Source organism: Typopeltis vanoorti, chromosome 23, assembly GCF_054136105.1.
Source record: "Typopeltis vanoorti isolate ZY-2024b chromosome 23, IOZ_Tvanoo_1.0, whole genome shotgun sequence".
In the NCBI taxonomy this organism is placed as follows: Eukaryota; Metazoa; Arthropoda; class Arachnida; order Uropygi; family Thelyphonidae; genus Typopeltis; species Typopeltis vanoorti.
In genome coordinates, this window is record NC_143571.1 from 1,800,066 (window position 1) to 1,820,817 (window position 20,752).

At 34.4% G+C, this 20,752-nt stretch overlaps 1 protein-coding gene across 1 annotated transcript in view; it reads right to left on the bottom strand.

Moving 5' to 3' along the window:
• Positions 1-20,752, bottom strand: part of LOC150093570 (uncharacterized) — a 103,295-nt gene that overhangs the window by 62,170 nt on the left and 20,373 nt on the right. The window contains exons 7-11 of the mRNA XM_090413202.1: positions 16,659-16,714; positions 10,787-10,839; positions 10,504-10,619; positions 8,996-9,134; positions 422-489 (exon numbers count right to left, since the gene is read on the bottom strand). Of these exons, the coding sequence (XP_090269328.1) occupies positions 422-489; positions 8,996-9,134; positions 10,504-10,619; positions 10,787-10,839; positions 16,659-16,714 (432 nt within the window). The remainder of the gene's footprint in view (positions 1-421; positions 490-8,995; positions 9,135-10,503; positions 10,620-10,786; positions 10,840-16,658; positions 16,715-20,752) is intronic.

The following is a 20,752-nucleotide window of genomic DNA, read 5'->3' on the forward strand; positions in this document are numbered from 1 at the left end:
CAGGCTGGAATCATTCGATCCTATTTTTTATTTTATTTTATAAATATATTTATCACGAACACCATAGATATAAATCTATGGAGTGCATGATATTGCCGTGCAGGTGAGAGTTGAGAAAGAAGGTCAGTCTTTGGCCTTAAAGATAGAACTTATTTTAAACTATAAACTTGATAGACTTTATGCTTACGTAAAAAACGTGATTATGGTTTTAATTTTCGTTAATGGATGTTACATTAAAAATTATATTAATCGATTAATAAAATCACGCCTTAGTTCCATAAAAACTGCATTGGGTGGCTCATCCATAAATTATTCAGTGTTACCTTTCTGTATTTAAGCCACCTTTCCTCCATCGCGAAGTGCAATGTTCTTAAACGGCTTAAAATTTTGTGAGTTGATCATCAGTTATTGTACTACCTACCCAGATAATTCTTGTACAAGCAATTCTCCTTATTGTTATATTTATTCTTCGGGCGAGTGATGAAGGCACTACAAAAGGAAAATAATTACAGATAATTTACTTCCCGAATAAAAATTATAAACATTTTTCTTATATCATTATTAAAGAAAAGAGCATAAAAGATTTGGTATCGAAAATGGATCATTTATTATTATTATTAATAATAATAACACTACACTACCTCGCTAATACATCTCATCCTCCACTACTAATCAATTATCCAACAACGACACTGCTACCATCAACGCCATCTATCGTCCATCATCACCAACAACAATATTTTCTGACTGTAAATTGATTGTGTTCTGAAGGCCGATTTGTCTGTACGTGGGATGAAAAACCCGAGTTTCCGAGAGAGAAAAAAGCCAACTACCACCATATGAGATCGGCTAACTCATCTTGAACTGAAAGAGCCCATATAAGAATTTATCGTATTAAATATTATACATTTTATACAATACATGTGTATGTATATTTCTACAGGTATTTTATGTGCCCATGTGCGTGTTCTATTCCGAATATTTTGTCTCTAAGGACGAGGCTAAAATACTTTCCATCACCTTGATTAACGGATCAATGTTCCGCTTCATGGTTTCGAAAATCTATCAATCACCATCGTGATTGATAGATTTTCCTTTACTCCAACTACTCCATACGAGATTCGTAAAACAAAGAGAATAGCCGTGTATACTGGAGAATATCTTGACTTATCACACAGTCACTAACTTGACGAAATTTCTGCTAACAAGTTGTTCTAGACATAGCTATGTAGAATTCAGAGAGCAGAGTTTTTTTCGCACTGTTTTTGTGTTGGCATAGTAACTTTTCTAATCCATGGACTAGTTGATATATTAGGCTATAAACTCAAAATGTAATTGTACCTTCAGAATATATTCCTTGACACGGATCAATTTTGACTCTTTATGACACTTAGAATTTATCAATCCAAGGTCATTTCTCCAACTTCAGATCTAATTAAAGCAAAAGCAGAGATCTCTTTCTATTTCTGAAGGAAACTTGCACAACTCACAAGACATTAGCCATGCTAATGATCTCGCACTGTGGATCAAATTTTACGTTTTCTGGAGGATCTCTAATTTCAGCTCCTCAACCTATAGTATCATAAGTATTTCTGTTATTTTATTATTTGCATGGTTTTATTATTTTGAGACAAACAGTTATTCCTATTTGACATGAGATAAACATTTAACCCCTATACATTAAATTTATTGTATGAGTCGTTTTTTCTATAAAATTAGAGTCTTCCTAAATTCAAGTAATTTAACTTATTCTAATTTTAAAATATCATCATCATGATAACACTAATTACGGGTATAGACCATATTGGTCTGTTCCGGTCTCATTATCCATCCAATATCCTTTTTTGAGGTTTACCCTGCGTTCTCTTTCCAATGGCTTATAATTTAGTATTTGTTTAGGTGTTGGCCATTCTGTTTACATGTTCAATCCATTTTTGTTTATAATTGTTTAGTTTTTCTTCTATTGATTTTGATTTTAGTTATTTTAAAATATCGTGGTTCCTTTTTTGATCCAATAATGTGTATTTTGCAGTTATTCTCATAAATCTCATTTCATTGTTTTTATTTTTTGTTTATCTTGTTTGTTTATTGCCTAAATTTCACTGCCATATAATAAGGTGGGCACTGCTAAAGTATTGTATATTTTCAAGCGTGTTTCTTTTTGTACTATATTTGGATTGAGTGTTCTATTTATCAGGCCTATAATCTGTAAAAATTTTTGAAGTTTTTAATTTTATGTCTTTTTCTCCTTCATATGATATTTCACATCCAAGATAACTGAAAGTATATTTATCTCTTATATTATTTTATTATTAATAACTATTTTGCTTCTAACTGGAGTTTGTCCACAAAATGCCATTGTTTTAGTTTTATCTATGGAAATTTTCATTCCAAACTGTTCGACTATAATGTTTAAATTATATATTGCACTTTGTACATTGTCTTCCTTATCTGCTATTATTACCTGATCATTTGCAAATAATAGCGTATTTATTTTGTTATTCCAGGAAATTTCTATACCTTGATTGTTTACAGTGTTCCACTGTATTAATATTTCATTAATGTAAATATTGAAAAGTGTTGGAGACAGAGGGCATCCCTGTCTTACTCTTTGGTTTATAGATTATTTTTCAGACAACTTTTCATTTTTATTTTTATTTCATTATCTTTGTATATATTTAATATTGCATGTAGTAAAATATTAGGTATATTTATTCTTTGTAATATATCAAACAGTATATATCTTTTTACTTTGTCAAATGCGTTTTCGTAATCTCCAAACAAAAGATGAGTTTCCAAATTAAATTTTCTTCTTTTTTTTTTTTCTATAAGTAGTTTTAAACAGAAAGCTGCATCCGCTGTAGAGATCCATTTTGACATTTCTAATAATATTTTTTCACTGTATATTTTTAGTTTTTCATAAATATTTTGCTATATATTTTGTAGCATGTATCCAATAAACTAATATCTCTGTAGTTAGCAGGTTTTGTTTTATCCCCTTTTTTTTAAATATAAGTGTTACTATGCTTGTATTCCATTCTATTGGTACTTGTCCATTTGTATATATTTTATTTAAAGATTTTAGTAATTTTGGATGAAAATTTTTTCTAGTAAATTTATACAGTTCGTAGTTTATCTCATCTTCTCCTGCTGATTTGCCATTTTTTATTTTATTTAGGTTGTCCTTTAATTCTTGCATTGTTATCATATCATTTAACGTATTTTGTAAGTTTCTAGGCTAATTATTTTTGATACCAGTATTATCCGTCCAAAGATCTATAAAGTAATCCAAGAATTCTTTTACATCTGTTTCACAATTTATATTTGCAGTTTGTTTTATATTCGCATTCATGTGTTTTTGTATTTTGTACGCACTGGGTCTTTTTTTTGCATATGTCATTTTCTAGATATGATACAAATTTTTCCCAGCTTTCTGTGTGTCTCTTTTTGGTTTCTCTTATGGCTATTGCTCGTCTTTTTTTTTTATATTCAATTTCATCTTCTTGTTTTTTGCTACTTAACCATCTTTTAAAAGCCAGCTTTTTACGTAATTTTTTATTTTTATGATATTTTTTGTGTGTTCCTAGACTTTCATATGCTACTGATGCGATAATTTCTTTAATATTATTCCATTCTTTCTCAATGCCTCCGTAGCGTAATTGGAAGAACGACGATTGCGCTCTTCGATTGGAATAGGTCTAAGTTCGATTCTCGTCGCGACGGGAGAAATCTTTATCTGGACGATTTTAATCGAAGGACGATTTTTTCTCCCTGAAACACGGGTTTTTCATCCCGCATACAGACAAATCGGCCCTTCAGAACACACGCAATTTACAGACAAAAAATGCTAGTAGTGGTGGAGGTGGGCGGTAGATGGCGTTGATGGAGATGATACGTAGGAGGGGTTCGGTGTAGTAGTTGAGACAGTTGTAGGTGTCCTCCCGCGATGAGTCTTCGGACTCCTTGGAGGTGTCAAGAATAATAATAATAATGTTTTCATTTTCTTGTATTTTTTCTAAGTCTCTGTTGGTATAAATTTCTTATACTTGAATCATTTAGTAGTCTTACTTTGTAATTAGATTTTGTTTCTCTGGTTTGTTTATTTTTTTGTATTTTTTGTAGCCAGTTTGACGGAAATCTTAGTTTTGCCTGTACTAAATAGTGATCTGTGTAAATTTCTAGCCCTCTCCTAACTTTAACATCTAGGAAGAGGTTTCCTGCTTTTTCATTTACTTTTTCATTAATTTTAAAATATAATTGTAATAACTTGCAATGTTCTTGAAAAGCTATCCGAAATTCCCTCATGGTTTTGGATAGGGGTTTGAAATCAGCAATACGTCTACACTGCAGTATCCCAGACATGCCTAATAGGATTTAGATCAGCCATACGTAAAATTGCCTTCGTGAAGATATTCGTCCACAAGCTTCCCTCAATAAGAATAATCATTCGCACCCGCATCCAGCAGAACATAGGGATCCAGAACTTGGTCCCCTAAGTTGTAGCATTCATTCATTCAGACGCACAGACCTGAATATGCTTCCTAGCGGAAACATATACAGGTCGGTGCGTCTACCAAAGAGATTCCTCTCCAAACCATTCCACTACCTCCATCATTAGTGTTCTGTCGTAGATATTAGAAAGATGATAACCTGGAGAGAGAGAGAGAGAGAGAGAGAGAGAGAGAGAGAGAGCCATCGATGTCCCTGGTTCTTTACAGATTAGAGCGAGTCTGTATCGCTTTTAGAGCAAATCAGAACTCATCTGTAAATAATACTGATCCCCATTGGTTTTGGATTCAGTTGACCTGGTCTATGTCAAAGGTTTTCTGTTGTGAAGTGAGGATAGGGACAACGCAGAGTATCAGTCGCACCTACTGAAGCATTCTGGGCACAGTGGAAGCAGATACCAATGTTTCTATAGCCAACGGGAAGTGAGATCATAACTGATTAGGGGTTGCAATCCCCTCTCTGCGAGAAGATAATCGGAAATATCGGTCACTCACTGCGGTTGTGATCTGTGGCCTTCCTTCACTATATTTCTGCGATGCTGCTTGCGACTATTAGAATTGGTTCCACAGTCTGTGAACAAGGAACCACTCACATGCAGTCATCTGACTACGTCTAGTTTATCATGGCTCACTAAAATTCCATATTCAGGAATTCTGCTATCACGAAATGTCTTGTTCTCGCTGCAGGCACGAAATGCAAACCACTCCAAAACGCACGTTTATACCGTAGCTCAATGACGTATACCACGGGCAGCGCAAATCAGTTGTATACGAGAACCAGATTCAACATCATGTTTTCCTTTTCCTCTCAAGTTATTGTGATTTTTCTCTTTGTTCCATAATTTATGGAAATTAATGTAGTTAGGGTAGCGTACTTAGCAATATCTTAATATGTAAGAATGAGTTTATTTAACACTGTCTTAATGGATCACAATTAACAAGTCTTTATGCAATCACTTGCCAGTTATGACTCGATGCAATTGAATGAAGCATTGCAGGAAATGCGAACTTCTGTGGTACTCACAGCTATATTTAGAAAAGTTGGTGCTCCACAGCTAAGTCTGTAGTTTAATTGAAGCACTCCGACAAGGAAAACTTCTTATCGATTCACTCAAAGGAAGAAGACAATAGTTTAATGGTTAAATATACTCACAGACTTATTACATTCAGTTTTATAGAACTTTTAGTGGGTTGAAAATTATGCATATTATTTTAATTTTAGGAAACACATATATGACTTGTAATGCATAGGTTTTCCCCCCACCAAGGACAAAAAGGTATTTCAGTATTATATTATTATATTCGCATTTGGAATACGGACATAATGAGTAAGATTTGTCACTATTACTTTTTGTAGGAGCCTTTCCTTAGGCGACACCAAGAAGTCGAAAGGATCAGTGAGTCAGTGACATCTGATACACATATAATGTCATCATATGTATCACATGAAGATACTATAAAGTGGTCTGATGATATTATATGTATAAAGAAGAAAACGATAGTAAAATTTAAACAGTGAGTTTATCGCTGCGGAATCAGAGAGAAGAGCTGAGAAGGAGGGCCGTAACAGCGAATGAGTCGATTCATAGATTATGCAGGAGGAATAATGTGCAATTTGTGGATGTGACAAATACAAGAAAGCTAGAGCTTTTAAGGGGGCTGTGGGGTATGTTGAGACACAGATGATATTGTACACAGATGACAGTGAGGCAGTGGAGTGTAATAGTGCACATAAAATGCATAAGTTACTAACAATCCAGAATCGAGAGTTAGTATAAAACGTCGGAACCGCGGGAGTCCTAATAGGATTTTTCACTTTATGAACACTCATGCATTCGAAGCAAGGGGGATGAGTTTGGGGCATTGGTTAATTTATCCTGGACAACGTTATTGGCATTAGTTAGACATGGCTGACAGAAAATGATATAGTTAGTGGGAATGAATGTGAAGGGTAGACTGTGTTAAGGGAGCTTGGGGGAACAGGGGGAAAAGAATGGGGAAGGAATAATAGTGATGAGAGCTAATGAACTGTAACATTAGAAGAATAGAATATAATAGAAGAATAGAAGTTCAACTGCAGGCTAGTGAAAAGAGCACATGCAAGGCCATTTGGTGTTAGATTAGACAGTGGCCAGTAGAACAATATATACAGTTCGATGCGTCTATAGACAAGGGGATATAAAGGACGATGGGGGATAGTGTGCATCAAAAATAAGCTCAATAATGAGTAGAGTGGATGGATAATAATTATGAGGGAACTTCAACTATGGGAACATACTTGAACGCGGAGAGGACACATCTGAGGAAAGATATGTAATTTATGCAGTTGCTAAGGTATAATGAGGCAGCATCTATCGGAAAGTACTAGGCGTTTGAGAGTGCTAGATTGCATCAGAGAATTAATCTACAATAAATATGGTCGCATTGGCAGTAAGTGTTGAGAGTGATCATGTCGTCTTCATCTGGGAGTTAAATGTGTAGAATTTTCATTTAAGACGGCATATATGGAATTAAAGGGTTGGTAAGTATGACAAGCTTAGGAAATTGCTTGGATTTGAAAACTGCAAGGATTGATGTTGATAGTGCATAGGAGGTGGTAATGGGGTTTTGAGGGAAGTAATAGCAGTCCGCTTACCTAGAGTCAGAGAATAAATCAACTGGGAGCTAGTCGAGAATACCATCATTAAGCTGGCGCTACAAAAAAAAAAGAAAGAAAGAAAAGAAAAGAAAAAGAAAAATCTGTGGAATGAATTCAAAGGGAAAGGCGACCAGCATTAACATGAGCAGTACAAAATGAACAGAGACAACAAGGATAACCAGTGTGGTTAAAAAAGCAAATGCAGAGTAGGAAAGGAAATGAGCGGTGCAGACAAAGATAATCTCAGAGAGTCCTTTCTGTATGTCGTAAGTAAAAGGAATAATGTTTAGAGCGGAATGGTTTTAATCAGTGCCGATGATAAAGTAACTGAATGATGAAAAATGGTAGAATTACTTAGTGAACGCTTTACAAGAGTATACCATGCAGATGGAGACATTGCAGTAACAAGAGAGGCAAACGAAACTAAGTTAAATGAACTGGAGATACAAAGCGCACTATAGAAGCTTGATGAGAATTCAGCTATGGAATTAGGCTCCGATTTTACGAGAAGTGCTATGGAATTCGCAGTGCCTTTGACCATGTTTTTAATATATTTCGACTCTGAGTCAGACGAAAGGGGATGGGAAGAGAAAAAAAAAAGTTCCTTTGCATAAAGGAGGTTCCAAGACTGATGAAGCAAACTACAGACCGATCAGCATATCGTGAATCGCAGTCAAGGTACTGGAGAAGTTGGTTAAAAGCAAAATACAGGAATGGGTACACTCAATATATTCCATATATTGAGAACATTCTCAAAAAGAGCAATCCAGGATGATTATTAGGAATGGCATAACGCCTAATAGGGATCTTCTCACACCTCCGAAGCCATGTAATTTAATTCAGATGAACTGAATTACATGAGTCCTGCAACGAGAATACGAATATTTTTCATGATGAAATTTTAAAAGAAGCCTTCCGAAACAAGAAAATTGCATGAAAAAAAAATCATTTTTTTTAAAGTTTAGGACTTATTTGAGTAGATTGCAACATAATTTTTTGTATTAGTTAATACAGAGTGAGTATATCAGTGAATTTCTGACGAATGAAATGCAAGTTCCATATATCACCACTGGTTTATGTTCTTGCATAATCACTTCCCATTGACTCCTCTTGGTGCAACAGTTTCGCTGAATACCAGTTGAGAAAAGAAGATACCACCTATATCTGCGTGAGGAATAATCAAGTCTTTCAAACCTCTTTTCAAAGCATAGGGGTAAGTTAACAGGTCACAATAAATGTCACGTTTCGAAAATTCATTTCTCTGAAAATGAAAAACCATTCACTGAACACATGCGTTTATGTAAATAATGCAAAATTAAAATAAAATAATTTCTCCAGTAATGGCCAGTTTATCGAGATCTTTTACAGGAAGATTGTTTATATATTTGCCACCATATCCTTTTTGATGAAAGTCCTGCCCTAAAAACGTTGTGAAACCAATATACTTTTAATAACACTAGTGAGCGGAATCAGATTTACATAACGTAGGAAGTCTACATCCAAAACTAAATATAAAAATTGTTCACGCTACTTCGGGCTTCCAATAAGCAGACGGTTGTTTCATATCAGACAGTTCATGTAAAAATACTCGCTAACACCCATGCCACAGCAGTATTCGAATACACAGCTTTTATGTTAAAGAATGGAGATGTTATTCACTTTGTCAAATACGCTGGTTACGATATATACGTAATAGGTCAAGTTGGTTTTCGTATGCATTTTCATGTGTATGCATATAGATATATGCGTGGAAATTATTAATAAAAAATTGATTTCTTCCATTTCTGGAAGTTATGACGAATTTATTTGCAAATCAAATTTCATGAAATAACTTTTCGACATTACTCACCCCTCAACCATCACTCCTCGGCCAGTAAAAGCATTTAATCGGATTGTAACTGGAGTCACACTTTGCTGAAATGTCCGAATCATTTTCGATTCGTTGATTAGGGAATCGAGTTTAACGACCATTTCGTAAGACCTGCTCCCTGGTTATAGGGGGAAAAATATGCAAATTACACAGTAATCAGAAGCTGATCATTTGTGCAACAGTAAAAGTCCGTTAAGGTGCTCTGTGATTCTCAGAGCTCTTTTCACAATAGTCAAGTAATTATGGAAACTAATAAATAATATTAAAATAAGAGAACCATTTCGATAAAGCTGTTGTGTAGCACAACTAAATTTTAAATCTGAACACCTTCCATAAACTATTTTTGAACTGATTCTATGAAAAAGCACAAAATATTGATTTGAGCAGTCTGTGGATGTTATAATATGTCCTGCATTCATTTTCTATACACGTTAATATTTTTTTATTATTATTCGTAATAGCCTGGTGCAATATAATCTCCTCCTCGTTTGACGCTGCCACTACTTTGAAAGGTTCGAAATGTAGAATAAACATTAGTTTCATTGCGTGTTTCAATGGTTTTGTACTGGGGTTTCCTACAGCGCACAGTTATTAGTTTGTTAACTCGCTCAACGATGATAGTAGTCTATTTAAGATTTTGAAATTTTTTAGACTGTTTGACATAAAAAATACCATCATATGTTTAATATATAACAACATATCAGAGAAAGTGAACATTTTAAAATAACTTCGATATGATTTATCATATGAATATAAAAAATGCAGGCATTAATTTTAAACATTTATTAAAGTAAATGCGATAATTCAAATATATTTAAAGTATCCTATTTTCATTATCTTGTACGTGTTGTGTTTTGAATTTTATATATATAAGACAGTACATGTGAGAATTCCGTCGAACACAACTTCTGGAACAGCGAAATATTGCCATCCCTTAAGCACTTTTATTTTTTGGATTTTTTTTTTCCAGTTTAAAATGCTTAAGCATTTTAAACTGGAAAAACAATTCCTTCAAACTGAAGTACTATTTAATAATATAGAAAAAGAGCCTCCATCACATCGCTAATTTTACCCTTTGTTTGGGAAGTCTGGGTTAGAAGTTGAGTTAGTCGGTCTCACTCGTAAGGTCGTAAGGTTTTTGGTTCATAAATTCGGGGTTTTCATCTCAGAAAAACAAAGAAACCGGCAGAATGCATGATAACATATTATTATAAGTATACACGATATAAATAGCAGTAACTTCCTATACTTTAGAATATTAAGCAAAAAATTAAAAACATTTCGAAGAGAAGGCAGAGGAAGTTACAGCAAGTTTTCTGGCCACGTGACGTAAATTAGAAAGGAAGGAGCAGATATCGGATTCATCAAGGTGATGATTTCTGGTTCACATTCTTCATTGCAGAGCCTTACACGTTAAAAAGTAATTCACTATCTAATGCAATAAAAATATTATTCGTAATATAAAATATAATCTTTGGATACTTTACCAGCAGAGAAACATCTTTGAAACTCGGTGGATTCCTTCCTCTGGGATGTTTTCAAGGAACACATGCGAATTGGATAAATTATACTGTCAGACTGCACGACAGATCCGAATTTTAAACTGAAATTAGAAAATAAAAAGAAATCGATAACTACGAAGGTTCACGAGAAATACTGTGATTAAACAATTGCAACAAAAGAAAAACTGCGCATTATCTTCTGTTGATTTCTGTTAATCGCAACAATGCCACTTTAGTATAACTGAATCCATTCTTTGTGGGTTCTTACCTCTTAACCAGTCGAGGGAGACTCACTTCCCCAATATGCACGACACTGCCATTCTATATATAAACATAATAATCAAAATTAGCAAATACCAAACACATTCCGATAAATCTCATGTGCTTCAAATAATAAAACAATTTGTAAACAGTTTTTATTTTAATACTAACAGAAGTATCGACTACAAACTAAGAGGCAACAATCTACCAAATGCCAAACTTTGAACAACACAAACACTTCAGATAAACGAGACGAGGAGATGGTATAATAATATTTACAAAGATAAATTATACCATCACCTCGTCTCCTTTATCTACATAGCATCTGTAGACTCTACAGATGCTATGCACATAGCATCTGTAGAGTCTACAGATGCTATGCACATAGCATCTGTAGAGTCTACAGATGCTATGTGCATCCAATCTGTTTTTCTGATTTTACTATTGTTTCGTTTAGAAATAAACTATAAATGAGAATTTGCAGAAAATATATGCATCGAAGTTAAAAACATCAAAGAAGAAAACTCCTTCATATTAAACGCACCATACAGACCACCCAACTTAAGCACTACCAAATTTTCAAATGATTAAACAGATGGCTTTATGCAGTGACCATTATGTCAGTGCATTACGGTTACACACTGAACCAGAACCCATAAAACTCACTGAGACTACAAAACAGTATTATAACATTCTAAACGAAACAATAGTAAAATCAGAAAAACAGATTGGATGCACATAGCATCTGTAGACTCTACTGACGCTGTATATAATAATCTTAACGTGCATTTATAAAATATATAACAAAGCATTAACAAAAATAAAAATACGCTCCCAAACCAGACCAAATCCATGGATAGCAGACAACATATTAATAGACATACAAAGAAAAGGCGTCCTATGAAAACAACTCAAGTCACCTAAAAATACCGCTTTACAAGCTGAATACAAAAGAAAACAGAATCTGTTAACAACACAGATTAGAACTGTAAAACAAAATTATTATAGAAAAAAATTAACACCAGCTCAGAACACCATAAAGGAACCTGGCACCGGATCAATGAAATGCTGGACAATATACACAGAACCACTGCCTTAGAAACAATAAAGCGCAACTTTGCTTGCGATCCCAAATCCCTCAAAACAGTTGCAAAGAACTTTAAGCAGCACTTCGTGAACTCTGTCCAAATACTACAAGAAACATTCTCTCCTCACACAAAGAAACTTTCTCCACTAGAACCACGAGCAACTGAGTCAATGTGGTTCCCAACTTGCAATTCAACATATTAACCTTAACAGAGGACCAGAATCAGACCAGAATTCATCAATAAACTTAGGCAACCTACGTCCAGTTATACTAAAACTGTTAAATAAACTCTTCGAAACGAGACACATACATGAAACACTAAAGACTGCATTAATCACCCATACATAAAAATGGAAAAAGAAACATTATAAGTAATTACAGACCCATCGCCACATTGTAATCAACCAAATCATGGAGCGCATCGTGCATCGCACGATGCGCTACTTTGGTTGATCCACGATTTCCACATGATTCCCACATATGTTGAAAAATGATTCTCAATCCATGATTCCCACATGTTGAAAAATTTCAAATCATATCCACAACACAACATGGTTTTCAAAAAAATAAAGGAACAGCAACACTCCTGGAAGATTTCACAGACTTAATAAACGCTGCATTAGATAAAAACAAAATAGTATTAGTCGTTTTCATTGACCTAACAAAAGCGTTTGACACATTACCCCAGAAAACTTAGTTGAAATTAACATATATCGGAGGCCGTCTACTCCAATGGTTCAAAACATACATGAAAAACAGAGAGTACATCACAAGTATAAGATCAGTGTGCACAGCAAAGAGGTACCGGTAACCTGTGGAGTACCACAAGAAGCTGTTCTATTTCCAATTCTGTTTAACAATACACGATATTAGCCATCTTCCTCAACAGAAACCTAGGGACCTACGGAGAGCCGAAACAAGTGTTATATAAATATTATACCGAGACTGAAAATTATAGGGAAATTACTTTCATAAAGATGGTACAACACCAGGGCAACTCATTGTAAAGGTGAATAAAGCTCTGATCACTATTCTTAGTATTTTCCATAATGTAAAGCAAATCTCGCTAGAAGATGTATACTGCAATGCATTATGGTGGGGTCACTACCCAGACCGGTTTCAACCTTTTTTGAGGTCTCCTCAGTGAGTAGCTAGACCCTAAATACCAAGGTTTTAGTAATATGGAGCCTTATCACCTTTACCTATAGAAGTTGCAACTTTTTTGAGGAGACCTCAAAAAAGGTTATTATTATTATTATTATTATTATTATTATTATTATGTGAAATTGTGTAGTATATGTAAATAGGCTGTATAATAATAAGCTATGATATTGATACTGAAAAAAAAAGTACATTTATATTAAAAAAATAACTGTACTCTACATTTTGTACTGAACAGAAAATATAATAGTATATTTTATTGTATATATGTAAATACTCTGTATGATGAAAAATAAAATGTTATTACTGTTAAAAAATTATTATTATTATTATTATTTAAAATAATATACTGAATGTTACTCAAGATGATCATTGTATATATGTAAATATTTGAGAGATCAATAAAAAAAATAAAAATAAATTATTATACGTGTGTAATTTATCTGCATGTACCTGATGTGCAAAAAAATTATTTTTAAAAAAATATGTTAACAATATGTGTACAGATTAGTGTGCAAGTATATATTGTAAATATTCTGTGTGAATAATAATAATAAAGTTTCGCTGATTATTACTACTGAAAAAAAAATTATCTTCACACTGCTCAATAATCTGCTGAACAAACTAAAACAGTCCAAACTGTCACAGATCAATAAATCTCGAACTGCGGAAGCTGCATCAGTACATTTAACAGAGTAGACGATAAAATCCACACCACATAACACTCAGAAACCACAATAACCAAGAACGACCATTCATAAAATCTCCAAATTTATATATAGTATATGTAAATCCCCCCCCCTTCTCTCTTCATAAAAGCTTACATTAGCATCAGAGTCAGTGAGATTGTATGACCGCATCATCTTTTCACTGATCATCCATTTTTATTACTACTACTACTATTACTTTTATCATTATTATGGTTATACGACTGATTTTCTCAATATTGTAAAGTGGAATATCGCAGTAATTTATTAAACGAATTAAGCTTTAATATGTCCATATTATTATTATTTGCACACTTTACAACAAAATGGGCTGCCACCATCCCACCACTTTCTTCTTACCATGTACAAACTACAGCAGCCACTGGCCAACACCCAGAATGTCCAGCTCCAAACACAGCAACTAACTTCTCATCAGCTCTTCTTTCATTCCGTCCACCATGTATGTATATATTTTTTAATTAAAAGATTTAATGACTAAACCCGAGAATAATAGTAAGGCTTTAAATCTTTTAATTAAAATGTATCATAACAACCAAGTCAATGTTCCTGAAAGTGTGTATATATATATATATGTGTGTGTGTGTGTGTGTGTGTGTGTGTGTGTGTGTGTGTGTGTGTGTGTGTGTGTGTGTGTGTGTGTGTGTGTGTGTGTGTTACGGTTAATGTGGTAAATCCAGTTATTATTAATAATTACCGGTTAAAGTGAACAATTTAAGAGAATTAATTACTTTAACCGGTTAAAGTCAATAATTCCTCGAGGAGTCTGGTAAATGTAATAAAAACGTGTTTATAGGTTTTATATATAGGTTTTCATTCCATTCTCAATAAAAATTATTTAGGTTAGGTTAGGTTAGGTTAGTTTATAATGAAAAAGTAAGAAAAGTACTTCTTTTGCACTCAATTTAATCAGAAATCAGAAATCGTTATAAACTAACCTAACCTAAACTAACCTGGATGTCGCATGTCGAACCAGAGTGTAGTCGTAGTTTGTCGAGGGCAGATTAATGGGAATAAAAAATAAACGTTGTTGTGGGCCGTAATTTATCTACCGCAATTAATGCTTGCGGCAGATAAATGGGGATAACAAATAAACGTCGTTGCTGTACCTCTTTCCACATCAATGGAGAAAAACACTGATCAGTTCCTCTCTGATTTATCTATTATCCCCATTCCCCTACCCACAAAAACTTTTATTTGTTATCCCCATTTATCTGCCCTCAATCATTATGTTCGGCCCATAACAACGTTTATCTTTCATCCCCATTAATCTGCCCACGACAAACTACGACTACACTCTGGTTCGACATGCGACATCCAGGTTAGTTTAGGTTAGGTTAAGGTTTGTTTAGGTTAGGTTAAGGTTTGTTTAGGTTAGGTTAGTTTGGTTAGGTTATTTTATAATGATTTCTGATTTCATTTTAGTGCAAAAGAAGTACTTTCCTTACTGTTTTCATTATAAAATAACCTAATCTAACCTAACCTAAGCTATTATAATTTCTATTGAGAATGAAAACCTATATATAAAACCTATAAACATGTTTTTATTAAGTTGACCAGACTTCTCTAGTAATTATTCGCTTCAACCGGTTAAAGTGATTAATTCTAATTATTCACTTTAACCGGTAATTATTAATAATAACTGGATTTATCACTTTAATCGTAACACACACACACACACACACACACACATATATACTTTGGAACAGCCTTTGGAATCTCCCCCAGGCTGCTTCCCTACCCTCCATAAATTGAAAAATTCCATCAATTCTATGAAATGTTTGCTTATTTCTACGGAGAAGTACATATCAGATATCAATAACAGGTAATTTAAATGGCTGTGTAGCACCGAATAAACTTCAGAATATGCTTTTATATACTGGCTCTCTCCAGGAATAACACATTAAGAGAAGAAAGGGCCCTGCTCCCAGAAACCTTTCCTAAATATGTCAGCTTTCACATATATAATCATATTAAAATCGATTAATCCACGCGTTTTTGGGAGATCAGAGAACCTCGCCAATCCATCTTTGGTCTCTAACCAGATTATCTACCCAAAGGACTAATTTAAGATAGATTTACAATCACTCATGAGTGGGGTTCTTATTTTCTAAAATGTACACACACATGTTAAAGTTTTATTCTATTTAAAATTAGCATCATGTCATGACAATTACTCTGTGTAATCCAACGAAAAATTGGTGGCTATCTTTGAAACTCGTGATTTCTGAGATCACATAGAACCGCTAATAAACGTAACTTAATTTGAGATAAATATTTTTTATTTCATTTTATTTATTAAAAAGCTTCTGTCTATCTTCATATCTCTCTTGTTTATGACTTAACAAGTGGTTTAACAGATTAACAAGAAAATCTTATCTAAAGTCTTTTATTCTTGTATTAAACACTATATTTCAAATCACTACATAGAATATTAATTTTTATCTTCAGATTTCTTGAAATCAACTAATTTGTCTTCAAACATCATACATCCAAACGTACGAAAAGATTTAGTCACGTACTTACCTCAAAGAAATAAAAAATTTATTTATTTTCAAATAAATAAATAATATATTTATTTATTTGAAATAAATATATTTTTCATTTTATTTATTAAAAAGCTTCTGTCTATATCCATATCTCTCTTGTTTATCTTAATTCTTTTCTTTCCTAAGTGCGTATACCCAACTTAGCGATTGTTAAATGACTAAATAAAACTTTAAGCAATTTGTTGCAATTACGTCAGAAACAGGAAGTATTTTATTAATGTTGACTGCATCAAACTCTATTTTTAAATCGCCACATAGAATATTAATTTCTAACTTCAGATGATTTCTTGAAATCAACTAATTTGTCTTCAAACATCATACATCCAAACGTACGAAAACATTTAGTCACGTGCTTACCTCAAAGAATCCATAAAGGTGTTGAAAATATCCTCCTTCCAAATAAGCTGATTGCCCTGTAGAATGCAAAGCTACTATTTTAAAACATTATAAGCATATTTATCCTGAAACAACATTAACAAAACAATGTAACCTAATATTTTAATAAGTCGTAGCAAAAAAACAGTGACGTGAAACGTGTCAAGAAAGACTTAACTTTGATTTTAATTCATAAAATTCTGAAGCCACAAAGTTAAACCTGAAATCATATTCGAGTTCAGGTTTCAAACTAAGTCAAGAAATAAATCCCAGTCCAAAGCTGAAACGCTTTGAGTTGATTTCCGTGCCATACTCGAAAATTTATTGTTGGATTTTGCCGGAACTTTTAATTCGTTTATTATTAATCCCAAGAATATTTTTCTTAAATAGTCAGAAAGGTAAGGAAAGAATGAATATTGTCGAAAGGAATAACCAGAGGAACAGGAGGTCGGCTGACTAAGGAGAATGGTATAGTAGAGCTGTTTAACGATTTACTTTAAAAACCTTTCATTAGCGAGGCAAGTTTTATTCCGAAGGGATGGAGAGGTTGAAGGATTAGAGGTTAGTGAAGGGGATGTAGTTATAATACAATGAACTCGTTTTCGTCACGTCTTAAAGGAATGCGTAAAGAACTAACAGCTCCGTTGATTTGGCTGTTTAATGAAAGCCTTGCAACTAGAAAAGTCTCGGGGGAATGGAAGGAGGATAAGATCATGCCACAAAATAAGAATGGCGGGAGACTGGTGGCATCAAACTATAGGATAGTTTTCATTATTTCTTGGGTTGTTAAGATATTAGAGAAATGGGTAAGAGCTCGTATATTAAACTTGTACAGAAGACCATCTTATTAACCACCATAGGTGTGATGCCTCCATTCTCCCGCCATTCTCAGCCTGTGGTCAGAACTGATTTGTTGATTGGCCTTTGGACCAGTACATTAGAACTTTGGATTATTCTTCTGGACATTTCTGATGCTGACGCATCAAAAATGCCCAGAAAATAATAATAATAAAATTTGTTAAAATAACAAGGAGACATAAGAATCGGACATATCAAAAATATAACCTTTCTAATTCAAGATTCCAACCACAAGTTCTGCTTCTTTACTTGTCATCAACCTTTCTTCAAAAGGGCTAAATGAAGCAGCCCACAACGTCCTTAGTTTCGGTCACAATTTCGCTGTAGTACAGAGACAAACGCCGTCATTAGACTAGATGTTTCACATAGAACGGGAGTGTCCATAGCATGATTCCAGATATTGACGAAACATTATGTCTGACCTTACAAATACACTCACGTAAATTGTCCCCTGCCTTAAAGAGCAATCTCACTTTTTAGCCAACTCTGTGCTTTTGAAAGCCTACGAAATTACAAAAAAAAAATAAAAAAGTCGTCACTAGTGTAGGGAAAAGAACAATGCTACCAGTGAATAAGATAAACAATGGATATCATGGTCAAAACCGACTGCGTATATTCCAACTGGGTATCTGCTGGAATAATAAGCAGTCGGTTTCAACGATGTCGTTTGTTTGGAAAGATTCGAGTTCGAATCCTTTGTCGGAAGCAAAGAGCGTTTCAGGACTTTTCAAATAGAAGTGAGTTAATAGGTATCATGCAAAAGTGATATGGTTTTTTCCTCCAGGAAACTCGGGTTTTTCATCCCGCGACAAATCAGCCATAAGCTGACATACAGTTAACAGACATATCAAAAATTAAACACTGGCCTCACAGCCTGAGTTGCTTCGGAAGTAAATCCAAAACAATCAATACATTATGATCCTGCGAACTGCCAGATTAACTAGGAATACTCAAAATTCTAACTACTTAGGCCCCTAAATTACAAAAAACTTCAGGCCTTTATTTCCTTTTTTCCCTCGGAATATGAGGTTATCAAAAATCCAGAAAGCTAGTTATCCTCTCAGATCCATGGTAGTTGCTACTGATCCCCCCGCCACACACACACACTTATAGATTATCCAAACGACTGGAAAAATCTCTTACTCACTCCAGTGGCATTCCTCTTCCGACATTAAAAATTATCCGAATTTTAAGTCCTCTTCTGATATAATGACCATCTTCTACCTCATTTCTATATTCAGCAATATCCCCTTGAATGGCTTCTTAATACTTTTATAAAACATTCCCGCCTACCTTCACCACCCACAAAACGTACTTCTTTTGCAGGAAGAAATTATGCAAACAGATAAAGGGTGGCGGAACGAGTTCTTCCCTTACATCTTACTGCTAATTTTTATACAGAGCTTTCAAAAACATGCTGTTTACAGTCCTACTTATGCTTCTGTTTTATCGTGAAAAACAAATTAGCGAGAGCCTAACCTTTCTAGACGCTGTAGTAACGCATTTTCCAAATGGTAACCTTTCTCTTAAAGTATGCATACATTTACATTCACAAATAATTTCCGATAATATCACTTCCTGCCATATGATATCATTAAAACTCAAATACTGCCTCTAGCACTGTAATCTCTGTTCTATTGAGGCATCCCCTCACAGATGAACTGCCACACCTTCCTATTTAATGGCTACAATTCCTACAAAACTGAACTCCTTCCCAGTTCTCCATCCCACTTCTCTAAATTAGGATTACAGTAATACATTCCTCAAGAATATTTTTTTTAAATACAATGTTTGCCTGCCTGGTTCGCCGAGTTGTTAGCATGGGCGCTCCCAACCAACAAACCCCGGGTCTGAATTGCGCCATGGGTATGGTGTCTGTGATTGTCCTTTGGTAGGGGATGAATGTTATCCACCAGTGTGGGACAACCTTCCCTGTGGAGGTCTGAAGAAATTAGAAAGTGTTCGATGTTTGCCCTCTAAAGCAGGGTTTCGAGGGTATGTAAAAAATAAATAAAAATACAAAATTAATAAAAATATAGGATAAAATCCTTAGTTTACTGATGGTATTAATGTACTATAACGTTACAAGCTTATGTGAGTGGAAGTGACATAAAATAAATTCACTGCCTGCAAAGCACCAACACCTCTACCTCTCTCTCTCTCTCTCTCTCGGTTCCTGGTATGTATAGATTTTCTTGTTTCTGTAAGTTGGCCTACTTTGGGAAGACTGGACATTCAGCCAAAAACTACTTGCAATAATATAAAAAATACTTCTACAATCACGTACAGCCAGATCTGGAAGGTAATGCCTTGGACTCCACCTCAAAATCAAACTGAAAAAAAAAAGACCATGCATCACCGTAGTTGATATATTTTAGAGTTTCTTTTATAATTTGTATTAGTCCTATAAGCATCTTAATTTAAACAAATATAGCAATGTTGGTTTGTTAAACTCCCTAAAATATAGAACCAGTAATTTTTAGGTATGTCGAGAAACCCATGCTTCTTACTAGCGTCTAGTAGAAGGCAGCAACCTTACTTCCTTGTATTCTACACCTTAGTCTACTAGTTTGCACTTTACGTTCAGTTGTTTGCAACAATTATACAGGGGGTTTCAAAAGGGGGTTTCAATATAAAATTATAGCAATACATCCCTCCAGTAATATTGCAGACGTCCTATCTGTAATTAATGTCCTGCCACAAAGGGCAGAGCATATTTGGCGGAAATTCAGCAATGGTAAATTCGGTAAATTCTGGAACGCAGCTCTTTCAAATTAGCTGGTAGTGGTGGTACAAATAGTCGATCTGGAAGAAAGCCCCACAAGAAAAAATGTAACGGTGTAAGGTCGGGGGAACGCGGTGGCATGCTAGAGGCGCCCCTCTACCAATCCATCTGCCTAGAAAACGTGTGCCAAGGTACGATCTTACGCCTGTCAGGTAATGAGAAGGTGTTCCGTCTTTCTGGAAATGTAAGCGCCCGTCGTGGTCATTGTCGTTTAATTGTGTATCAGGTACCCTTGTAGCATGATACACTCCACCAGTAATGGTAGATTCCGAAAAAATGAAGGGTCCATGCTCTTTCTTCTTGTTTATGACACAAAAAAGTTAGCCTTTTTGGTGCCGCGAACATGTTCCACGATGGAGTGTGGATTTTCGTTCCCCCAAGTTCTGCGGTTGTGAGTGTTTACTTGCAAACTTACGTGAAAAGTGCACTCGTT